Genomic DNA, 21320 nt, shown 5'->3' with positions numbered 1-21320 from the left:
AATTACAGGGAGGCCAAAGGTGCAACTCCAAATGCCAGGTAGGCGTCTCTGTTCTGAGAGCCCCGTGTAACCTGCCCATGTCACCCAGGCATTTGAACTGCCCCGAGCCATCTCCAAATCTCACAGACCTGGCAAGAAATGGTTTCCACTTCCTTACTGGGTAAATGTGACGTACCAGTTGAAAATCCCCCCAGTGTCTGAACTGGAGAGGTTCTCACTCACTCCCGAGCTGACGGCTCTGTTCCTTTCCTACTGGAAGAGTGTCCGCATTGCAATTGGCACCATCACATCTGCAGAGGAACTGTGGATGCAGAGCGCCCCACTTAAATGGGAGCCCCTTTTCCCCCCTCCCACCCCAGGGTAGGGCTGAGGCAGCGATGGGAGAGTTGTCAGTGTCCTGGGGTCTGCAGGGCTATCAGAGCAGGACAGAATTAGCATGAAAATGAAAAACAAAAGTCGGAGGGGGATGTGAGATGAGATCCAGCTAGCCTGGATCTGGCGTCTCTCTCCCTCATAGAGCGTATTGGTTGCAGACTCAGGCAGGGCTTCCTGGAAGTGTTGCTGCGTCAGCCCAGTTGGTTTCTTTAGAAATCAAGCAGGGATTTCTAATGATTCTCTCAATCTGCCCACACAGGCAGGTGCCTGGATTTCACCATCTAAGGTCATGGAGGAGAAGGAAAAACATCCTCCTGGAAAGCAGCCCCTGAAGGAATCCTGGGTTTGTGTCTGAGTTCTGCCTGGATTCCTCACACAAGCCTCTGTTAAGGATGGGGCTGTGTCCCTTCAGCTTATTGCAAAATGGTCTAATCTAGACCAGAGCCCTCCCCCTTTGGGATTTCCAGGGCTTCAGACAGTCACGGCACTGACAAATGACTAGAACAGGGTGACTTCTGAGGAATTCTAGGTGCTGTCATGTCAGGAAAAAAATGCAGCTGCAGTCCATGGCTTGTTTGTGTCAGTCAGGAACATAGGCTTTGCTCCTGCTCCTCTCCTCTCACTGGTAAGCGCTAAATCCACTTCACCTCCTTTTATCCATTTCAACTAAATGGCAGGAACATTTGAAAATGGCACATTCACTCACCGAAATGCCTGGACATGCATTCACACACAGGCCTGGTCTGCCCCACCGGATTTCAGTGGGAAATTCCCACAAGATCAGCCGCATCAGTGTTAAGGAGCCCCAGAACAATGAAACTGTGAGCATTTTTGGCTCTGAGCTAGTTACATGACACGGTGGTAAAACCTGCAGAAGTCCCCAGAGCCTTGTCTCCACTAGGGCCTCCCCAGCTTCAGAGCAGTTGAACCAGTGGGAGCGCCAGTGGGAATGTTTTGCTCAAATCCCCTAGTGTAGACAGGGCTATAGTTAAACACACAGGCAGCGTCCTGCACAGACACGTGAACACATACGCAATCACACTCATACACACAGACAGACACTAGACACTTTCTATATCGTGGCACTGTAGCTCTGAATTTTCTACAGCCCTTAAGTGAGCTCTATTCTTTGGTGAGTTCATGTTATATGCAGATTTCTCTACTTCTCCCCTTTCCTGCTCAGCATAGCTAATCGTCTTCTCCTCTACATGTTGGCAGATATGTTATATTAAAAAAAAAAATCACCATGGTGAAAAATAGACAATCAGTTTATAAATTGACCCCTTTTCCTGAGAAACTTCATATGGCCTAGCAGAGTTTTCCTCTCATTGAGCTCCATTGATTTGATGCCAACTCTAGTACCTAGTCTCAGGTCTAGTTTCCCTGGTAACCAGCTCCTGTTTATACCATGTTGCAGTTGAACTGGTTTGAATCTAAGGCCTCCTGAGCCTGTTTATAGCTTCAGAGCAAAGGTTAGGTCAGTGTCTCCCTTCATGGGCTCAGAGAGCGGGAGAGTCTCTGCACCTTCGAGGCAAGCACGCCTGCCCCCACAACTAGGGCAGGCCGTAACGAGTGTATCGGATGCAGACACAGCCTAATGTGTGGAGAATAGGATTAGAGCTTGATCCTGCTTAAGTGACGCATCGAGATTACATTGTGGAAACTGCTCAGGCCCCAGGGTGCCTGGTCAATATGTCTCATTCTCTAATGGCCTCTTGCTGAAGGGGTTTCGTATGGACCGAAGGGGACTCTGACCCCATAGGAATGGTATGGTTCTGGCAAGGAATGAGACAGAACTAGAAAGTGGAATAATCCTGGCCCACAAAGAGAGAAAAGAGTCCACACTGCACCTGCTGGAAGCCTGCCTCCTGGAGCCCAGCATGGCGTCCTAGATACCGAGGAGAAAACGGGCTGGGAACGTAGTGCAGAGAGGTGCAGGCACCACAGGGCTGCTCTCCTGTGCTCTGGCTTTGCTGTCAAAGGTTACATTCTGGGAGACGGTAGAGGAGTGGGGGGTGAGTGTATTGGGGGTATTGCATTGCGGGGCTGTGTCAGGGATGTGCATTTTTACATGGGGTGAAAGGTAGGGATAGAAGCTAATTTGTACATTGGGTGGCTGAGAATCAATGTATACACATTCAAAGGCCTGTGTTGAGGGTGTAGGGAGCTGTGCATTTGTAAATGGGGTGTGCGTAGGTTCAGAGAAAGTGGGAGTCAGTACATTTTGCAGAGGAGAGTGAGCACTTGTGGTGTGGGGTGCATATGAGAGGGTTCATGCAAGTACCAAGGGGTGCATGTGGATACGATCCAGGTTGTCTTCTATGCAGCATGCTCTGCATCAAAGAGATTGAGATCAGACAAATAACCTCTCTAGATAAAAATCTCAGTTAGTAATCACATTTCTCTTTTGGCAGCATAACTGCGGGTGAAAAAATAAACTCTTCCCAGCAGTGGCCATCGAGCTAGCAAGAGCAGAACCTTTGGGATAGAAAGAATCTCCTCCTCGATTTGCTTTTGAGAAACCTTGTACTTGTTTTAACTCGTTGAAATTGTCACTTACAAATTTCAGAGTGTAGGAATCTAGGCCCTAGCAACAAGACAGGCTGGGCTTGGCATCCCAGCAGGGATACAAAGATGGAAATTAAATGATGCTTGCTGGAAGCCAAGCGGCAGCAGGCTAACCTGGGGCTGACTTCTGACAGAAAAAAGAACATTCTGGGAAGGTTTGCTGTTGTGCATCCTAGAAAAGATGTTTTATCTAGTTTGAAGGGAGCTTGGTGGATCAAGGGGAAAAATAAAAATAAACAGAATGCAGCAAATTTCAGAGAATGATCTATATTCATGTTCTTGAAATTTGCATCAGCACACACAGCCAAACAAAATATGAGGAGGCCCTTGCAAACAAGGCAAAGAATGACATGAATGTAGGACAGACATATGGACTCATGGTTGAGGAGATCCTAGCTGGAGTCCTAGAAACTATGGATGGAAGCATCAGTCCATCAAGTATAGTACTCCATCCAGCATCTTTTATGTTTCACTTCACCTCACCTCCACCCCCCACTACACGAACCCCCATAATATCTATGACTATGCTGTACCATACATGGACAGATAAATACCTTCCTGACCCCTGCAGCCTGCATTTGAGGCCCTGAAGCATGATATTAGGTTAGTGGTGTTACTTATAGACAAGAGAAAGAAAGAGAGAGAATGTGGTAGGCACAACAATTTAAAAATAGTATCCTTATTTCTAACTGGAGCCTTTCAAGGTATTTTAGGTGCTTGTACACAAGGTGTGAACTGCATACAAATTAGCAAACATCTTTTGTTCTCAGCATCTGTTCTTTGCACAGTATTTGCACATACTTGTGCACACCCACACACCCTCTCTCTGCTGCTGCTGTGAAAGTGTCTCCCAGCCATGACGGCATGTCTGAGCAACACAGTGAGGTCCTACAGTGACCAAGCTTCCCAAGATGGCCCATTTGCTGTCCTGGATTTGCCTACCAGGAAGGCAGACTGCTGGCTGTTCCCAAAGTCCCTGTTGTTTAGACTCAATTCCCCATGGTCCCCTTTGATTGCACTTCTTTTTCTCTCTCCTCCTGGCCTTCCCCTCTCCCACAATAGCTTTTGCGGAGCTGCAGACAGACATCAATGAATTAACCAGTGACCTGGATCGCTCCGGGATCCCATACCTTGATTATCGGACATATGCCATGAGGGTCCTTTTCCCTGGCATCGAGGACCACCCCGTCCTGCGTGAGCTGGAGGTAATGAAATGGCTGGGCGCATGCTCTCCCTCTCTCCGCTGCTCCTAGTGCTTACGTAGTTTGGACTATTTTCCTGGTCCCTTCTGGGAAGCTAGATTGAAACTCACAGAGCTGTGAAGCACCTTCCCACCTCCCTCGTTGAATCTTATTAGAAGCGCTAGGGTAAGTGAAATAAGCACAGAGTTCATTTTAACAAATGGCCTGGCATTTTATCTCTTTAACACACGACTTGCTTCCTCTTGCTCTCTTCTGGGGCTGGTTTTTGGGGTTTTTTTTATTTTCATTGCTAAAGCACCACCCTGGATCTTGCAAGCCCAGCAGCAAACTGGCTGCCTTCCTTATCAGTGTCTTTTTAAAGTCTCTTTTAATCCCTTTATTGTGGAGAGAAAAGCAAAGGGTATCCGGCTACACCGTGCTCCTGATTTATTGCTGTGTTCCCGCAAGGGATGAGCTTTTCACCTTGGGATGACCTGGCCCAGGATTTGCTGTACGTCGGCAGTTTTCATCCCCCCCTCTCCCCCCGCAATTTTTTTTTTAGATAAGCCATTCATTAAAATTTCAGTGTCAATGCTAACTTCAGTCCTCACTGCCTTGTGTTGTGTTCCCATCAGAATCCTGCAAACAACACTAGATTGGGTTGAGTCAGTACCTGGATGGGAGGCCTTCAAAGCAAACACTGGTGCTGCAGAAAGTAATACCAATTATCATGTAGCACTCTTCCCTTTGAGTTGGTGTTGACTTAGTGCCCCAGCCTGGCATCAGAAGCCCTGGAGGTATTGGGCTAGTTCTCAACTCTTGTGAATTGGCATCGCTCCAGCGAGGTCCATGGATCTATGCCGATTGACACCAGCTGAGGACTCACCTACCATCTTTGGGATGAGATGTAAAAGAGAGGCCTTGACCACTTCTGGTCATTATATTTGCCCTGGTATCATTGACATGAGCAGGTGTTGCTCCTGCTATCCTGGCCAGATTCCAGTGTGGGTAATTGTGTTCTGCTTCCATAAATCCCCCCCTTCAAGTTTCAGTTAAATGTGCTCTTGGCCAAACAGTGCTGTGTGCTATCGAGCAATCACTGTATATCACTCTAGAGGTGGCTGCATTTCACTGGTGGATGAAGGGATCCCTGCATATCATTTGTATCAAGTTACGCTTTGGGATCCTTTGACATGAAAGACATTGTAGAAATATAAGAGATTATTAATATAATAAAAAAACATCTAATTAAAATTAATGAATTAGATGAAAATTCTAACAGCAAACAGCTGGCCACAATTCAAGCACTAAACTCAGCCAGGCTGCTTTTGAATCGACTTCTCCCATTGCCAATCTTCAAAATTTTCCAGTCCCGCATATGATGTTTATTATTTAAATTGCCAAGTAAGCTGATTTTTCTAACAAATGTGGCCACTTTTTATTGGTTTCACTTATGAAAAACAGAACTGCAGGAGTGATAAATGTGTTGCCAATTACACAGTTGTTTAATTATATAACGTTAGTAGAACCAATATATACGGCTCCAAGATGTTTAGTAAAGAATTGCTTAATGTAGTTTATCATTTTGACTCATAATGAATTACTGAACACCAGGACTGGCTGAAAGCCTCAATTAATTTTTTACTGTTTCTCTATAATAAAGCAATAGTCTAAATTAGTAATTAATTTACTTATGGGAGTGTCACTTTTTTTTTTCTTTTTTCGGAACAAGTACAAAATGTATGTCACTTGTAGGGCTTTCGGCCTCAAAGCAGAGGCATTAGTGTTCAGCGAGCCTTATTCACAGCAATGGTGAAGGCAACTAGAGCTAGAGATAGGAGCACTGTTTCTTTCAGTGGCTTGCTGAGATTGTTGTCCTCTGCTTACAGGTCCAAGGGAACGGGCAGCAGAATGTGGAGAAGGCCTTGAAGCTCTTTGCCCAGCTAATCAACAACAAGGTGTTTCTGCTGACATTCATCCGGACCCTGGAGCTGCAGCGTAGCTTCTCCATGCGCGACCGTGGCAATGTGGCTTCCCTTATCATGACAGGCCTGCAGGGAAAGCTGGAATATGCAACTGACGTGCTGAAGCAGCTGCTCTCAGACCTGATTGAGAAGAACCTGGAGAATAAGAATCACCCCAAACTGCTCCTGCGCAGGTAAGATGGGTGGCAGGGGGAGGAAGCTGCAGGGGCATGCCCAGATAAAAGAACCAACATCATGCAGTTGCTGTCCCCTCTCCACCCAGGGAAGAGCCTTGGCTGGGGGATGGGGGAGGCGGGGGGGAGAAAAAGCCGCATGGTTACCAGTGGCTAAAACACACGCACACTGGCAAGTCCCAAAGAAAAGTTGCATATAGCAGGATCTGGCAGTGGGTAGCAAGGAAACCCCAGTCCAGACAGACCCTCAAAGTGCAGAACGAACTCGCCATGTGCAACTCCCATCATGCTTTCATTCATTGCTTTTCCCACTTCTCTTGGCCTCTCAGATACTGAGGGGGATGGGGGGAGTTTTAGGTTTGATCTTTCCATCTAGTTGCACTGGGAGCCCTGGGAAGGCTCAGCATGGGGGGAGAGTGGCTCCAGTCTGGGTGACCCGGTTGACAGTAATAAGCGAGAGTGCGTGGTAGAGGTTTGGACAGCTTGACAGTTAAAACGCATTACTCAGCATTGGCAGGCTGACCCCTGACCTTCAGGGACATTAGCAATTTTACTCTACGTTTTCCAGATGTCAGTTTTTTATTCCCAGCCCAGGTGGTTTCTTGGTGGGCAGCTCCCCTTGCTTCTAACCTGGTTATCTTGAAGAGATTGGATTTGTCACTTCTTTGTTATTCACTTTGGGGGATGGGAGGCTCGAAGGGACTGGGGACCCTGCTCAGAGCTGGTTCCTTTTTGTCTTTGGCTGTTTTGGGCGGGGTTGGTTTTCTCTAAATCAAGAATATCCCCTTGTCCCCGCAAGCTCTCGGCCATGGAGGAAGCAACTGGAAGACAAAAAAGGACAGGGCTGATGGGCTTTTCATCAGTGCCCTATTCTGTTGTGCAGAAGGAGGGGAGGAATGATTGGGGTCAAGGGGGACGGTGGGGGATTAGGAGTGAAAGAGAGAAGTACGAGAGGTAATAGTGCTCTTGGATCAAGTTTAAGATGCTGTGCAACCATCCATGAAAACATAAGATCACGTTAACGCCATGTTACTAGAGACAGGGAAGGGAAATGGATGGACTCATGGAGGCTCCCAATGGAGCACCGCATTTTTCTTTCTGCCACCAGTCCATGTAGCATGACTGAAACTTCACGGTGTGCCAACACCTCCATCCCTAGAGAGTCCTGCTTGACAAATGGGGTGTCCTGGAGCCCATGAAGTGGAGTGAGCTGAGCCAGGACTGGAGACCTCCTCTCATCATCATTGAGTGAAGGCTGACAGCACCATCAGTCTCATTGGTGCCAGGTGACCCCCGAGGTTACGCTGGTGTCTCATTGTCAGACCATTTTTCTTCCCCCCGCACCTCAGTCCATCTTCCAGCTGGGCTGGCAGGAGAAGCAGGTGCCAGATGGAGGAAACTGGGTTAAGGATGAGAATAAAAGCAAAGGGATTCCCTTGGGATTTGGAAATGGTGTGGGGGCTGGAGGGAGAGCGATCTGGGGCAATCTTGGCCAGTATCCTGCACCTTAGCTGATCTGAGTGTGTGAAGGCACCATAGTCATTGAGATAAAAGCACACCTCGTGTTTCTTAGAATTCATGTTGCTCTATGTGTTTGATTCTGCTGCCAGTCCCGGCTCTTCTCCTGTTCAAGGCTATGTTAGTGCGGCGTTAGGGCAGACAGGCACACAGAGAGTTTGCTGTGGAGGCTCTTGCATCTTGGCCACATTTCTTCTGTAGAGTAGCACCCTGCTTGTCCAAAGAGAGTGGGGGCAACATGGAATTAATTCAGATAATTTGGGATTTGGAAAAGAAGGGGAAGCTTTTGATGTTACTCTAAATGATGCACAACAGGAGACATCACTTGAACCCAGAACAGTGGGTTCCACTAAATCTTAAAGGCAAACACTGCCCATGAGTAATACAAAGTGCTACAGTGGGCACTGCTCACCCCTCAGTATTCACTGGCCTGCAGTGTCTGATTTGGACAGTGGTATTTGTGGAATATCTTATTCTAAATATGGGGAATATGCTGGTGAGCTCACACATCGTATCACAGCCCACTGGCTGTTGCTTTTTTAGGGGCACCCACTGCACAAGAGTGAGTGTTACTGGAGACACAACGTGGCTGTTGTGCTTGTAAAACACTGGCCATCCAGTTGCATGTTTGCATTTAATTATTGTTTCAGAGGTTGAAGCAGGGCCTAGGAGAGCGCCACTGCAGGGACCACAATAGGCATGATCTCGTTTGAGCTGCTCTGTTCACTTTTTGAGTGCAGAGCTTTTCTAATCAGCCTGTGCCAGATCAAAGCGAAAGGGAAAAACCTTGGCATTTATGCTTTTTTTATTTTAAATGTGAGGGAATTGTATGGGGAAAAAGGTTCCAGAGTTATAAGCACCTGATTGCATCCCTTCATCTGTGTCTATAAATTGCTTCATTAGACCGCAAGCTCGTCAGAGCAGGGACCTCCCTTCTTGCATGTTTGTTCAGTACTGCACGCTTTTGAGCATCTGCTAAGCCGGGTCCAGATATTCTAGAGATGAGCATGGCATAAAAGCCTAGATGGACAGGGTAAGTAACAGACCCCCAGAGTCTGGGCTGGCAGGGAGAGGGCAGTGGTAAAACACCTTCACCTCACTTCACACCTTTTCTGGCCCACATCTAGGGGTTCAGCCTCCGTGGCCCAATCAGTCCTACACATCTCTGATGACGCTGCGCAACAAAAGTTGCTGTGTCACTGTGATATAAGGGCTTTTGTCTATTTATCTAGGTACTTACTTGACCTTCATCCCTACAGTATCTGTGCACCACACAGTCATTAATAGATTTTATCCTCACAGCCCTCCCATCCAATAAGGAAGGAACTTCCCCATTTTACTGTTGGGGAGCTGAGGTAAATGGCAGCTGAAGTGACTCACCCCAGGTCTCACACACAGTCTGCAGATGAGACAAAAATTGAATTTAGTAACCGGGGTCAGATTGGCACCCATGACTCTGAGGCAAAAGGCTGCCTCCTATTTCCGCTTCCCTGAGCCGTCCGTGTCCCTCCACTCGCACTGACGGCATTTCAGGGCCCTGTTGCATAGGAGTCACCCTGGTTCTATTCCACTGTGTCTCAGCTTTGCCCCATGGGTTGCTGTGCGATGCAGTGCTCACCCACTGTCCACCAGTCCACAAATGGAGCCATCGCCACACTGAAGCCAGCAGCCAAAAGCAACGGGGAGTATTTCACAGCTGGGGGGAGTTTTCAGGGATTCCTCCAGCCACAATGAATATACTTGGCAGGAAATTGCTCTAAATCTGGCCGTGTTTGCAGAGGCAATAACTCATCTCAGAAATGGAAGCTGCGTTAATTTCCCCCGTGGTTTGATGAGTCGCTGTGAAAGCGTCTTCAGCCTGAGCCATCAATAATGACTTTTCACAGTGCTCTAAAAATACAAGGCTGGTGATCTCAGCACTATCCTCCTCCCATCCCCTGTCCCTCACCCCATTACCACCACCAGTAGGTTTTGCTCATAACACAGTGAACCACATCAGAGCCCGCCTAGCAATGTCATAGTCCGATTGCCAGAGACGGAAAACCCAGCCTCAGAGAAAGGGCCAAACCCACAGGGACTGTGTGTGGCAAGCCATCACTCTCTTTGAGTTTCTGCTGGCTTGAAGCATGTATGATTTTTTTTCTTTGTTTCTCAAATTCAGAGGCTGGAGGGATTGTGTTGGATCCAGCCTTGACATGGGAGCAGTTCAGACCCAGAGTCTCTGTACAGGCAGGAAAAGGAGTTAAGCCAGGAGCAAATGTTCTTCTACCGTAAAGAAGGCTCAGAGAGAGAACACAGCCACTCCTTTGTGTGGCTCTTATTTTGGCAGTCAGAGGCTGGGAGTTGAGCTTTCAGTGCCGGGGGTAGCTAATGTGGTCTGACCTGCAGTTTTATGCAATAGTGCCCCATCCTGAAAGCAGCCTGAACCAGTGATCTAGATATGAAAGTCTTCATATCCTATTTCCAATCCCCCAAGCCATCCAGTCCCCTCGGTACAGCCCTGCACTGACATCCCCCTTTCATCCTTTGTGGTACATTGGTGCCAACACAAACTTGTAAGCTAAATGTATTAATCTAAAAGATGACAAGTCACCTGCTGAAAGGTTGGGATTCTATCCTGGTTCAGACTTCCCCAGTCATACGCTTCTGTTTCCATTAGCTGCCGTGAACATCATGGTAAATGGTAAACATCATTTGGGCTTGTAAATAGACTGGGGGAAAGAGACTCACCCCGCATGGTTCTGAATGGGGTTATTTCTCACCCATCAACCCCATTTGGTCATTTAAAAGGCTCTTGTAGCATATCGCCTGTCTTTGCTTTGCCATGTAAACACAGGATTAATGTTACCCTTTTAAGAATGGGCTCATGAAGGCACCTTCCTGCTCTTCTCTGTGGAATTAAACAGCCAATTCCTATTCTAGATAAAATGATGTGGCCTGTTTGTTTCAAATGCCATTTGCAGAGTGAGGGTGGAGCTGCCTGAACCCCTACTCACCCACATGCCGGAGTGTCGAGCGAGTATGTTTTGCATATGGCATAGCCAGCCACACGCAAGACTAGTATCGGTACTCGACGCAGGTGGTGTCATTCCAATGCATACACAAGGAGCTGGGGGACGAGGTCTCCTCTGCAGCAGCAGTGGCATTTGAGAACCTGGCAGTGGGGCAGAAGGAGGTAGTTATTGACTCTGTTTTATCAGAACTGAGTACCTGTGGGTTAGTTCTGTGAATTATCCTCCCAGATATGGCAGGTGACGCGGGGAAACCAAATGAACCCAAAGAGCCTTCATTATCCTCCATTTAAATTTGCTTTTAATTTAATCATTCTCACTCCTGGGCATTACCAGGGTCTTTGCAAATGCAAATAGTTGCATAGCTAGGGGAGACAGTGAGCAGGGATGGAAGAGCAGCATGGAGGGATGCCTTACAGATCCAGCCTTCATATGTGACATGCTTACACTCGATGGAGCTACAGGTCCAAGTTCCAATCACTTCCTCCTACTGAGGCAGACTGTCTGAGTTCTAGGTAGCTCACTTGTGGAGGGGGCTTTCAGCTGAAACCATAGAACATGTCCTGCCAGCCGTGCATTGACACTGAGGGCTCGATTTTCCCTTTCAGTTACACCAGTGTAAGTCAGAAGTAGCCCCGCTGATATCAGTGGAGTTACACGGCGGTAAGTGAGAGAGAAACCTACCATAGGGCACCATGGCATTTTTTGTAAAGAGTTAAGGGGTTTGTCCCACTGTCTTCAGTGCCAATTTCCTCTCCCCTATTGTTAAGCATGTGAGCTGGGATTTTCAGAGGAGCCCAACAGAGTTAGCTGCCCAGCTCCTGATGAAATTCAATGGGATTTGGACACCCGTGTTCCTTTGAAAATTTCAGCCTTCTTGCCTGCGTTGCTGGTGCCCCAAACACAGAGGGTGGCTACAGGTTCAATGTATCATTTGGAAGCATTTGGGATGAAACGCAGGCTTCCAACCCATTGGCCTAATGAACGCTGAGAACTTTCTGAAATGCTTCTGCCACTGCACTAGTCTTGGTGCAGCTTCACCAGGGCTTGCAATGAGGAAAGTGCCAGCATAGTCCAGCCACCCACACTTTTACCACCATGTCATCTGGACATGCCCTGAGCAACGCCAGGCAACATGGTGGTGAAAAAGCCTGGAGCCCTGAAGCCTGTTGCTAGCCAGACAGAGCTGCACTGAGGCTAAACCAGCGGTGGGAGAATTTCAGAAAATCCTTATTGTAGATGGAGACTGCAGAATCTCTGCCTTGTGTGACCCAGAGCCTAGTACACCAGTGTCTGGCATTTATGGAGAGACCAAACCACCCATTGCTCCCATCATCCAGCTGGTCTCCTAAGGTGTCTCCATGTAGGAAAAAAGAAACTTCTCCAGCACCATGTACCCTTCTATCTTTTCCCCCTTTCTGTACATCTATTCCATCTCACCCCTTTTGTCTGAGAAATGGAGCACCTGCTGCACATTTATAAAGTACCTGCTTCCCCTTTGCTGCTGTACCAACCTGGATTGATGCTGCTTTGAGGGATGGAGGGTGGCCATGTGGCACATACACATTCTAGCAGCAGCAAAGGGGTTAGCAGTATGTAGCAGTCATTTAAAAGAGGCAAGAATGCAAAGGATCCAGAAGAAACAAAGCCTAAGAACTTGAAAGCCAGCTTTGTGGTGTGAAGATCCAGATGTTTCAGTTGGAAACCTACAAAGTAAAGGTCTCTTCCAGCCCTGTGGATCTGTGAGCTCCTTGGGTATTGTTTAGTATGCAAAACATTCCAAGTTAGAACATTTTGTTCTAAGTTAATAATGAATGAGACGCCACAAAGTGAGAAATTATTTTATTTTACTTTTGAGCTCTCTAGTGGCAGCGCTTGATAATTGGTGTTCAGTCCTTTCCTTCTTTCTTTATTTCGCCTTTCTGCTCTTCCCCCTCGTGGGAGACTGAAGGAAAGCTGACATTAAATCAAATGACTGTCCTCATCCCTGGCACAGAGAGCATATGGCACTTCAGAGACTAGACAAAACAAGGGAAAATTAGTAACATAAATATTGATTTTGGAGTTTTCCTGGTCCTTTCTATTTAGTTTTATTCCCAGCACCCCAGTGAGTCAGAGGAGCAGCCAGAGGCTTTGGTTTCTGGTGTCAGGCTTTTTTGGAAAGTTGTCTCCGGAGAGTACTTTGCCCTCATTTATGTGGTCAATATGAAAAGGGTTTTCTCTGAGTCTGGGGATTGTCCCCTGCTGCCTTAATCTTCGGGAGCTTATTTTGTATTTTCAGAGACAGATCTCTAACAGCATTCCAGATACCAGGCCGACCACAGAGTTAAAAATGATATCTGCTGAGGGGCTAGTGCAGTACTCTGAAGGAGCTGTTTTTGCAGCTCAGTAGACCTCTTCTGACACAGCAGAGAGAAAGGGAGGTCGCTCCAAAACACAGCAGACAGAGTTTAAAGGATGACTTGCTGAGACCTCCAGCATGGATCAGATTTCAAAGACTAACCATGGCAGATGAGGGCAGGGAAAAGATACACAACAGGCTAAGGCTTGTGAAGAGCTAGGCACTCTCCAACTCCTTGGACTCCTTGATGAAGGAAGTGGCTTTTTTGCTTCAGCTAAGGAAAGAATTCGAGCATGTTAACCCCTTAAGTGTTGATACCTTCTGCAATGACAGCTGTACCGCAGGTGTACTATCGAGTCAGTGGAATGTTGGGACATGCTGGTACCGTCAGCAATTGTTAAGGGCTTAATGTAATGTTTGTTCTCAAAAATTTTTTGAATGTATAAGCGTGCAGTATTGTAGTTATGTATCTGTCAGGGTTAGAACACAGGTCCCTAACAGGGCTATGGCATGGCGCGGGGGGGTAGGTTCTGTCCACACAGGTAAGAAGAAACCATGTTATAACACAGTTGTGCCACACAACTGTTTAACCTGATTATTTCTGTAGCATCCAGAGGGACGGTATGTTACGTTCTGCATTAAACTGAAATTAACTTACGAGAACTGGTCCTGCTGTACGTTAGGAATATTCCTTAGGAAGTTAGCCCTTTCTCAATTAGCAAACATTTCACAAATTGATCCTGATTTTTTTTCTACCATGTTAGCATTCACCAAATAACCTGGAGGAATAGTTGTCAGATGCTGTGGTGTTCTCCTGCTGTTTGATTTGACTGTTTGTTACTGGCTCTTCTTTATTCGTGGCTGGTTGTTGGTTGCCTAAGTCACGTGCTATTGTTTCTCCTCTTTGATTGGATGTATGAAAAATTTTCAACAGAACAATGAATATGGCACTTTCCAGCATGAATTTTCAGACAATTAATCATTTGTTTCAATTATTTCGGGATTTACAGACGTTTTCATGAATACCCTCCAGATGTTATATACTGATAAGTGTGGATAATATAACTCCTGGTGTCCTAGCAAATAGAACTCATTGCTTTTGATGGCTGAAATACTGGTGAATCTGTAACTTCTGTTTACTATTCAACCAGCTTTGCTGTTAGCACAAACCCTCTTACATTAGTATTGTCATCTGTATTCCAGTAAGAGCTGGAGAGTGCTGGGAACTATACAGAGACACCGTGAGAGGCAGTCTCTGACCCAAAGGGCTCACAGTCTGACAAGACAGACTGAGGGCTTGTCTACACCATGCAGCTTTTAGCGACAAGGCCTTGTGTCGACACAGCCTTGTCGCTAAATGTCAGCGTGTGTAAACGCTCTTTGTCGGTACTTTTGCCGACAAAATACTTCCAGCCCCGCGAGCGGCGTTAGCTTTGTCGGCAGGGGAGCGCTCCTGCCGACAAAGCCTTGTTCACACTGCCACTTGCGTCGGCAAAACTTTCGTTTTTCACGGGTACTTAAAAAAGCCCCCACCCCACCCCCGTGGCGAAAGACAAAAGTTTTGTCCACAACTTCGCAGTGTAGACATCCCCTGAATGAGGGAGGGGAAGCTGTGACCCCGAGAAGGTCACACGGCCGCCCCATCAGCATTTCATCTAGGACTAGAACCATGGTCTCCTGAGTCTCAGTTCAGTTCTACATCCACTAGACTAGACCCATGGTGTCTCTCTAGTTATGACTCTACGCTAATGGTTTTTAATGCCCTACTCTAAACAGTGCCTGCAGCGTTGTTTACACTGGCAAAAATAGGGCCCCTAATTCATTACCAGTGCTGCTCTACTGCTGATAGCACTAGTCTAGGCAAGGCTAGTTATGCACAGGGCTGCTCAGACCCAGTCAGAGCAGAGTTGTGATGAATTAAATGCCAGTAGCTGCCTGGAGCACTCTCTGTACTAGCCACCCTAAGCAAGGGTGGGAAACTTTTCAGAAAAGTGGCTAGTGTAGAGACAGCCTGAGGCTACGGCGGGTGACCAGTAGCACTGTGTCTAGACAAGGAAAGCCATGCTTTGCAAGATGGAGTGGGCACTTAAAGGGCAGCTGCTTGTTTGTTTCAGGCCCAGCAGTTGCTGTTACCGATAGCTGAAATTGGGGCTAATCCCAAGTACTAAAGGCAGCCTAAGAGTAATGCCGGGCAGGATCAGAAAAGCCCTAGTGCACAGAGAGCTAGACCGCCTAGGACGGGGATTCATTTACAGCACATTCTCAGCTAGCACAGCTGGCAACAAAAGAAACATCCTTGTCCACTGATCTATAGCCATGCTAGCAACAACCATTTCTTGGAAGCCTGCCTGACCGCCGCTTCTGAACACATTTGCAGCACAGTTCAGGGTCTCCTAGATGAGGGGGCCCCTCGTCCTGTCACCAGCCCAGTGCTGCTTTCAAAAGCGTTTCCCCATGTCCAAGAAAAGGAACAGTGTCTCTTTAAAGAGAGACCCAGCAATCCTGCAGAGCCAGCATTAAAAACTATCATTAGGAGCCATTGTATTTAAATTAGAGATAATCTTGGGCACAATGTGGGGAGAGAATGCTGGGTGGGGCTGCAGAGAAAGCTGCAATTTCCCCTGCCATTGTCACTCTGCTGTCCCTGATTGCCAGCAACCACTGCAAATTCCAGTGATTTACTGAGCCATAGGGTATAATTTGCACCACGTGCAAGGAGTTAAAGTGCCACCAGGCATCCCTGTCAGAGGGGCTCATGACGGGCTGTCAGCTGGTCTTTATTCCTTTCTGTTCCTGAGCAATCTGCATACGCTTGTCAGCTAAATGTGGGAGGGGGCAGGGCTGAGGGACAATGATGCCAGATCCTCCAGTGCAGAATCTTAATGCTGTGAATTTGTGCTCCAGATGGGCACTGTTCACTCAGAGAGGGTGATTAGAAGATGGTCACATGGCCAAAGGCCTGTGGGAAAAGTGCCGCCCTATCTGCTAAGGGATGCTGAGAGTCTGTAACTAGCGATACCTCACTCAGTTTGGGAGGGCGAGACTAGTCCAAGAAGTCAGTTTTGCTTTTGTCCATAGTTGCTTTCAAACTTCCCAGCTCTCCCGCACTATTGAGATGCGGGGTCACTGGTGTGACGGGAAGTCATTTATTTTGAGTTTTTTAAATAGACATGATGAAATGTCTTCTCGTCTTTTTCCAGGACCGAGTCTGTGGCTGAGAAGATGTTGACTAACTGGTTTGCCTTCCTCCTCCATAAATTCTTAAAGGTGAGGGGGAGACTGAGTGGAGATCCTCTTCTGTCTTTACCCATTCTCCTTATGCTTCCATAGCTCTCCTCCTGCCCAAGACTTAGTGGGTGACTCCAGCCTTTAAAATGCCTGACAAGGCCTAAAGTAAGGGGGAGACAATAGCAGAGCAGAGATCTGGAAATGTGCTATGTGCATCTGGAGATGTAGTTAAATTAGTGGAGTCTAAGCTAACCATCTCCGTGCTTAGCTTTGTTCAACCCTGAGGTTGCATGTTGCACATTTGAAATGTTCTGTGCGTGACAAGCCTGCAATGAAGCATGCCTAGTGCATGTCTCCCTGTCTCTATTCAGCTGAAGGAACAGACTATCATCACCATCCAGCAGTGAGCCCTGATGGGCTGCATGTGTAGGACACGTAGGAGGCTTTCACACCTCAGAAAAAGACCTACCTGCGTCATCTAGTCCATGCCCCACCCAGGAAAGTGTAGTTCCCTACAGTCAACTCTTGACTGCTTTTTTCAGTGTAATGTAAAATAACCCAGGTAATGGAGCTTCTACCACTTCCCTGGAGCCCTGTGCACAGGCTGTTGGATCTCTCTGATGGGGAATGTGCCCGCCTTACTGTTCAGTGTAACTTTCCTTGCTCGGTGTAATCCCATTTCACCTCGCTGTACCCCCTGGAATACCCCAAACAACTCCTCTCCCTACATCATTCAGGACTGTGAACAATTTTACACCCTGAGCACCATAGTTAGGTCGACCTAACCCCCCAGTGTAGAAGCAGTGAGGTCGACAGAAGACGTCTGCCGTCTTGGAGAGGTGGATTAGCTACATCGATAGAAAAACCCCTTCCATCAACATAGGGAGAGTCTACACTACGGCGCTACAGTGGCATAGTTGCAGCACCATAGCTGTGCTGCTGTAGCAGCTGTAATGTAGACATACCCTCAGATTCCTTCTCTCCAGCAGTGGGGAGGCAAGCCAAGGATGATACCCACATTGAGTAATGGGCCCTTGGCGTTGGCTTTCCTCTCCAAGTGCTGCTTTGGGCCGCAGACCTGCAGACACTTACTTCGGTTGTTAAGATTAAGTCAGTGGCACCGTGCACCTGCTTAAAGATAAGCATATGCATTAGGATAAGGTCCTGCCGAAGAGGCACTTTCACCTAGATTTTGGTTTTGCTGTGTGTCTTGTCGAACAGGAGTGCGCTGGGGAGCCGCTCTTCATGCTGTACTGTGCCATCAAGCAGCAGATGGAGAAGGGCCCTATCGATGCCATCACAGGGGAGGCACGCTATTCTCTGAGTGAGGACAAGCTGATCCGGCAGCAAATTGAGTACAAAACATTGGTGAGTTGGCTGTCTGTGGGACCTGGCTTTGAACTGTACGCATCCTCTCCAGCTGAAGTGACCTACTGTAAGTGAAGAGAAGCCATACAGGAATGGCAGGATATATGCACCTCTGATGCCCCAGGGTAGAACTAGCTGCTTCATGTCAGAATTGGTCCTTCATCAAAAGCACAAGCAGGAAATACACAATTTTATGGCCCAAATTCTCAGCCAGCTCAACCCATACTCCAACATTGTGGCCCACAAGTGTTGCATGTGCAATAATCTGTAAGATGTAAGTGCACGTAATGTTATGGGCCCGATTTTCAAAACCTCAGGGTGCCAGGGCCATGTGCAAATAAAGTATGTACCTAACTTGATTGTGTGCGAACAGCCCTGGCTGCTAAAGTTTGGAAAATCAGGGTTTACATGTGGAATTGCAGACACTTGTCATCCTTTTTTATATATCTATAGCTCTCCATGCCTTTGCCCTCCCCTAAACATAACTCCAATGGACATCCTGAAGCTCTTAGTTTAATGAGCTTCCCAAGGAGACTCTAGATATTGTGATATGCTATGATATGATATACAGCTGTGATATGAATGTAGACTCTGTGGCTTTTCAGGGGAATTCAGTGTTAAGTGTCTCTGTCCCACGATGAACGTTGTCACTGTTATGCTGGATGTTTCTCTGATGCCCTTTTGAGAGCCGTTTGAGATGACTTCTCCCTCTCTAGATCCTGAACTGTGTGAACCCCGATAACGAGAACAGCCCAGAGATCCCCGTGAAGGTGCTGAACTGCGACACCATCACTCAGGTCAAAGAGAAGATTCTGGATGCGGTGTACAAAAACGTCCCCTATTCCCAAAGGCCAAGGGCTGTCGACATGGACTTGGGTAAGAACATCCCTGCCCCGTGAGAAGTGTGTGTGGGCGGGGGGGTTAGAGAGGTAGCCAGTATTGAGGTAGTTCTTAGAGAGATTTGTAATGTTCAGGAAGCGGATCGCATTGGCTAGAGCCAGGATGGCTAGCTTTGTGCACACTTGCTCTATCCTTACCTCCCCCGCCTCTCCCCCAAACACACACGACACCGCTCACCCAGCGGAGATGCTGTTTCTGCAGGACACAACACTGGGTCAAACTCTTTACCTGTCTTAGCCATTGCACTCTGCAGACCCTGTTAATGTCCCCTAGAAAACTGTCTTAGTGGAGCGATTGTCCAGTGAGCAAGTGACTGACACCTCAGACTTTTTACACAAGGCACCTCCATCTCCAAGGCCATATATTTACAGTAGTGTTGGGGGGGGAGGACCCTTAGTTCAGATAAACACCCCAAAATATAATTACATTCCCCCACTCTGGGGGAAATTCTGCTCTCAGCTGCAAGGAAGCAACCCACATTGACTTCCCTAGGGCTGCACAGGAATAATCAAGAGCAGAAGTCAGCCCTTTCGCTGAACACCCCTTCCTGGGAGCTTGGCCTCTTAGAGACTCATCTCTCATACAATGTCACATGAGGCTGATGTGCACAGAAGAGGCGGGTGGCTTTTCATCCCTGACCATCGTGTCTGCTTGTTCTCGCCTTCCCTTCAGAGTGGCGGCAAGGCCGGATAGCTCGTGTGGTCCTGCAGGATGAAGACATCACCACCAAGATTGAGGGCGACTGGAAGCGGTTAAACACCCTGATGCATTATCAGGTAAGAAACCATCCCTGACGCAGAGCTCCCAGAAAGCAGCCAAGCGGAAGGGAAAGAAAAGCAGAAATTTAATTCCTCGGCATCTCGTCTAACAAGACAGACAGGGAGGTCACGTTCTTATGATAAACCAGAATGGTTCAGTGTGCTCGTGCATTAGACGAGAAAGCAGCCCTGACACACATCTTACAGAAACTAGCAGAGTTGAAAATTGACTAAATTAAAAATGCCAGCCTCTCTCACCAGATAGACTGGGTATGCAGAGAGAGGACTGCGCTGTCACGGTTAAAGATGTGGGGGCTGCAGAGGGCTATCATGTCAGAGACCCAGGCCTGGAAATAGAAGCCTAAGTGAGAGAAAGGGGAGGGCAGTATAGGAAGGGAGAGGGGTTTCTGTCTCTGAAGCATCGTCTGTAGGCCACCAGGCACTATGGGGGCAGACTAGCCACCTGATCCAGTGAGGCAGGGCACCAAGCTACATGGACGACTAGTCTCTTCCAGGTTTCAGAGGAGCAGCCGTGTTAGTCTGTATCCGCAAAAAGAACAGGAGTACTTGTGGCACCTTAGTCTCTTCCAGTTTCTCACTCTCAATCTTCCTACATGTTGATTCTCAGTTCTCGTTCAGGGGATACCAAAGGCACCTAGTTTTTAGGAACAAGGGGGCGTCGCCTTCACCCTGTGTCCTGTGCAGCAATCGCACAGCTTCAGCATTAAAGGCAGTCACAGAGGAGTGTGCCGTCGGTCAAGGGAATATAGCCCCAAGCACAGTAAACGTAAACCTGAACATTGGGAAATGTTTCTTAATCGAGAAGCGGTGAAATTTGTTATGAGTCTCCCAAGAGAAGCATCAGGAGCCCCATCACTGGGGTCATTTGAAACTAGACTGGTCAGAATGCTAGCGGAGATGCTGCATCCCACAGTGACCAGGATGGACCAGATGACCTACAAGCTTCTTTCTGTCTCTTACTGCTGTTACGCTCATGACACCAGCCAAGCATAGCCTGCCTTGGGTGAGAGTTGAGCAGCTAGAAAGTGTTAACTATGGTAGGTCAGAGAGAGAGAGAGAGAGAGATAAAGGTACGTACTCAGCCAGGTCCATCTGTCTACCACATGCTGGAATGTTCTGCTGTAGGGGAGAAGGAATGTGTTGGAGTGGAACTGTATCCAACCCCCCATGAAACTGATTTCTAGTTAGTAGAGGCATTGCTCTTGAAGCCCAGTGCTTGGTACTGCACCCCTAATGGACTTTCATTTATCCCCTGTCCATAGCCTTCCTGTAGCTTCAACTTACCTCGCAGTAACCCTCCTAATTAGACACTAGAAGAAAGGAGGTTAGTGTAGTACAAGGACACTTCTCTTTCTGAGCAGAATGGTTTCTCAAGAGAAGCAGATCTTTCCATGAGGTACTAATCAGTTGCCTGTAGAACAGAAACCTTTCCCTTTTTACTTTGCTTGTTTGTTAAAGGTGACTTATCTCATGGCTATTCAGTGGCCTCTCTTTGAAATGAGTTTCATGGGTCTTAGCTCAGTTCCTAGCAGACTGGTGTCCACATCACAGATACGGCCACCACAGTTGGCTTTTAAGTTGGCAAGCACAAATTAGGATTGGCTTGGGCCATGTATCCTGAGGTCCATGTGCTCACTTTGATTGAGCTATGTGCTAAAAATAAGTGTAGCTGCAGCAGGATGGGCTAGATGCCAGAGTATGTGCCTAGGGTCTCAGATGGGATTGTACTCAGGGTAGCTAGCTCAGCCTGCCGCCTACATCATTGCACCTATACTGCTATTTTGAACACTGTAGCTCAATCAAAGCTAGTATGAGAGTGTTTACACAAGCTGGAAATTACACCCCCAGCGCCAGGGTAGATGTGCACCAAGACAGTGTGAGTGAAAAAGAAGT

General features: G+C 47.5%; 1 protein-coding gene across 1 annotated transcript in view; it reads left to right on the top strand.

Moving 5' to 3' along the window:
- The window catches only part of PLXNA2 (plexin A2), a 177190-nt gene that overhangs the window by 138780 nt on the left and 17090 nt on the right, over window positions 1–21320 (top strand). The window contains exons 19-24 of the mRNA XM_026661161.2: window positions 4006–4148; window positions 6014–6282; window positions 16353–16419; window positions 17602–17748; window positions 18465–18624; window positions 19321–19424. Coding sequence (XP_026516946.2) covers window positions 4006–4148; window positions 6014–6282; window positions 16353–16419; window positions 17602–17748; window positions 18465–18624; window positions 19321–19424 — 890 coding nt within the window. The remainder of the gene's footprint in view (window positions 1–4005; window positions 4149–6013; window positions 6283–16352; window positions 16420–17601; window positions 17749–18464; window positions 18625–19320; window positions 19425–21320) is intronic.

Source organism: Terrapene carolina, unplaced genomic scaffold, assembly GCF_002925995.2.
Source record: "Terrapene carolina triunguis isolate 2854851 unplaced genomic scaffold, T_m_triunguis-2.0 Scaffold926, whole genome shotgun sequence".
NCBI lineage: Eukaryota > Metazoa > Chordata > Testudines > Emydidae > Terrapene > Terrapene triunguis.
This window is presented reverse-complemented; position numbering and strand designations above follow the sequence as displayed.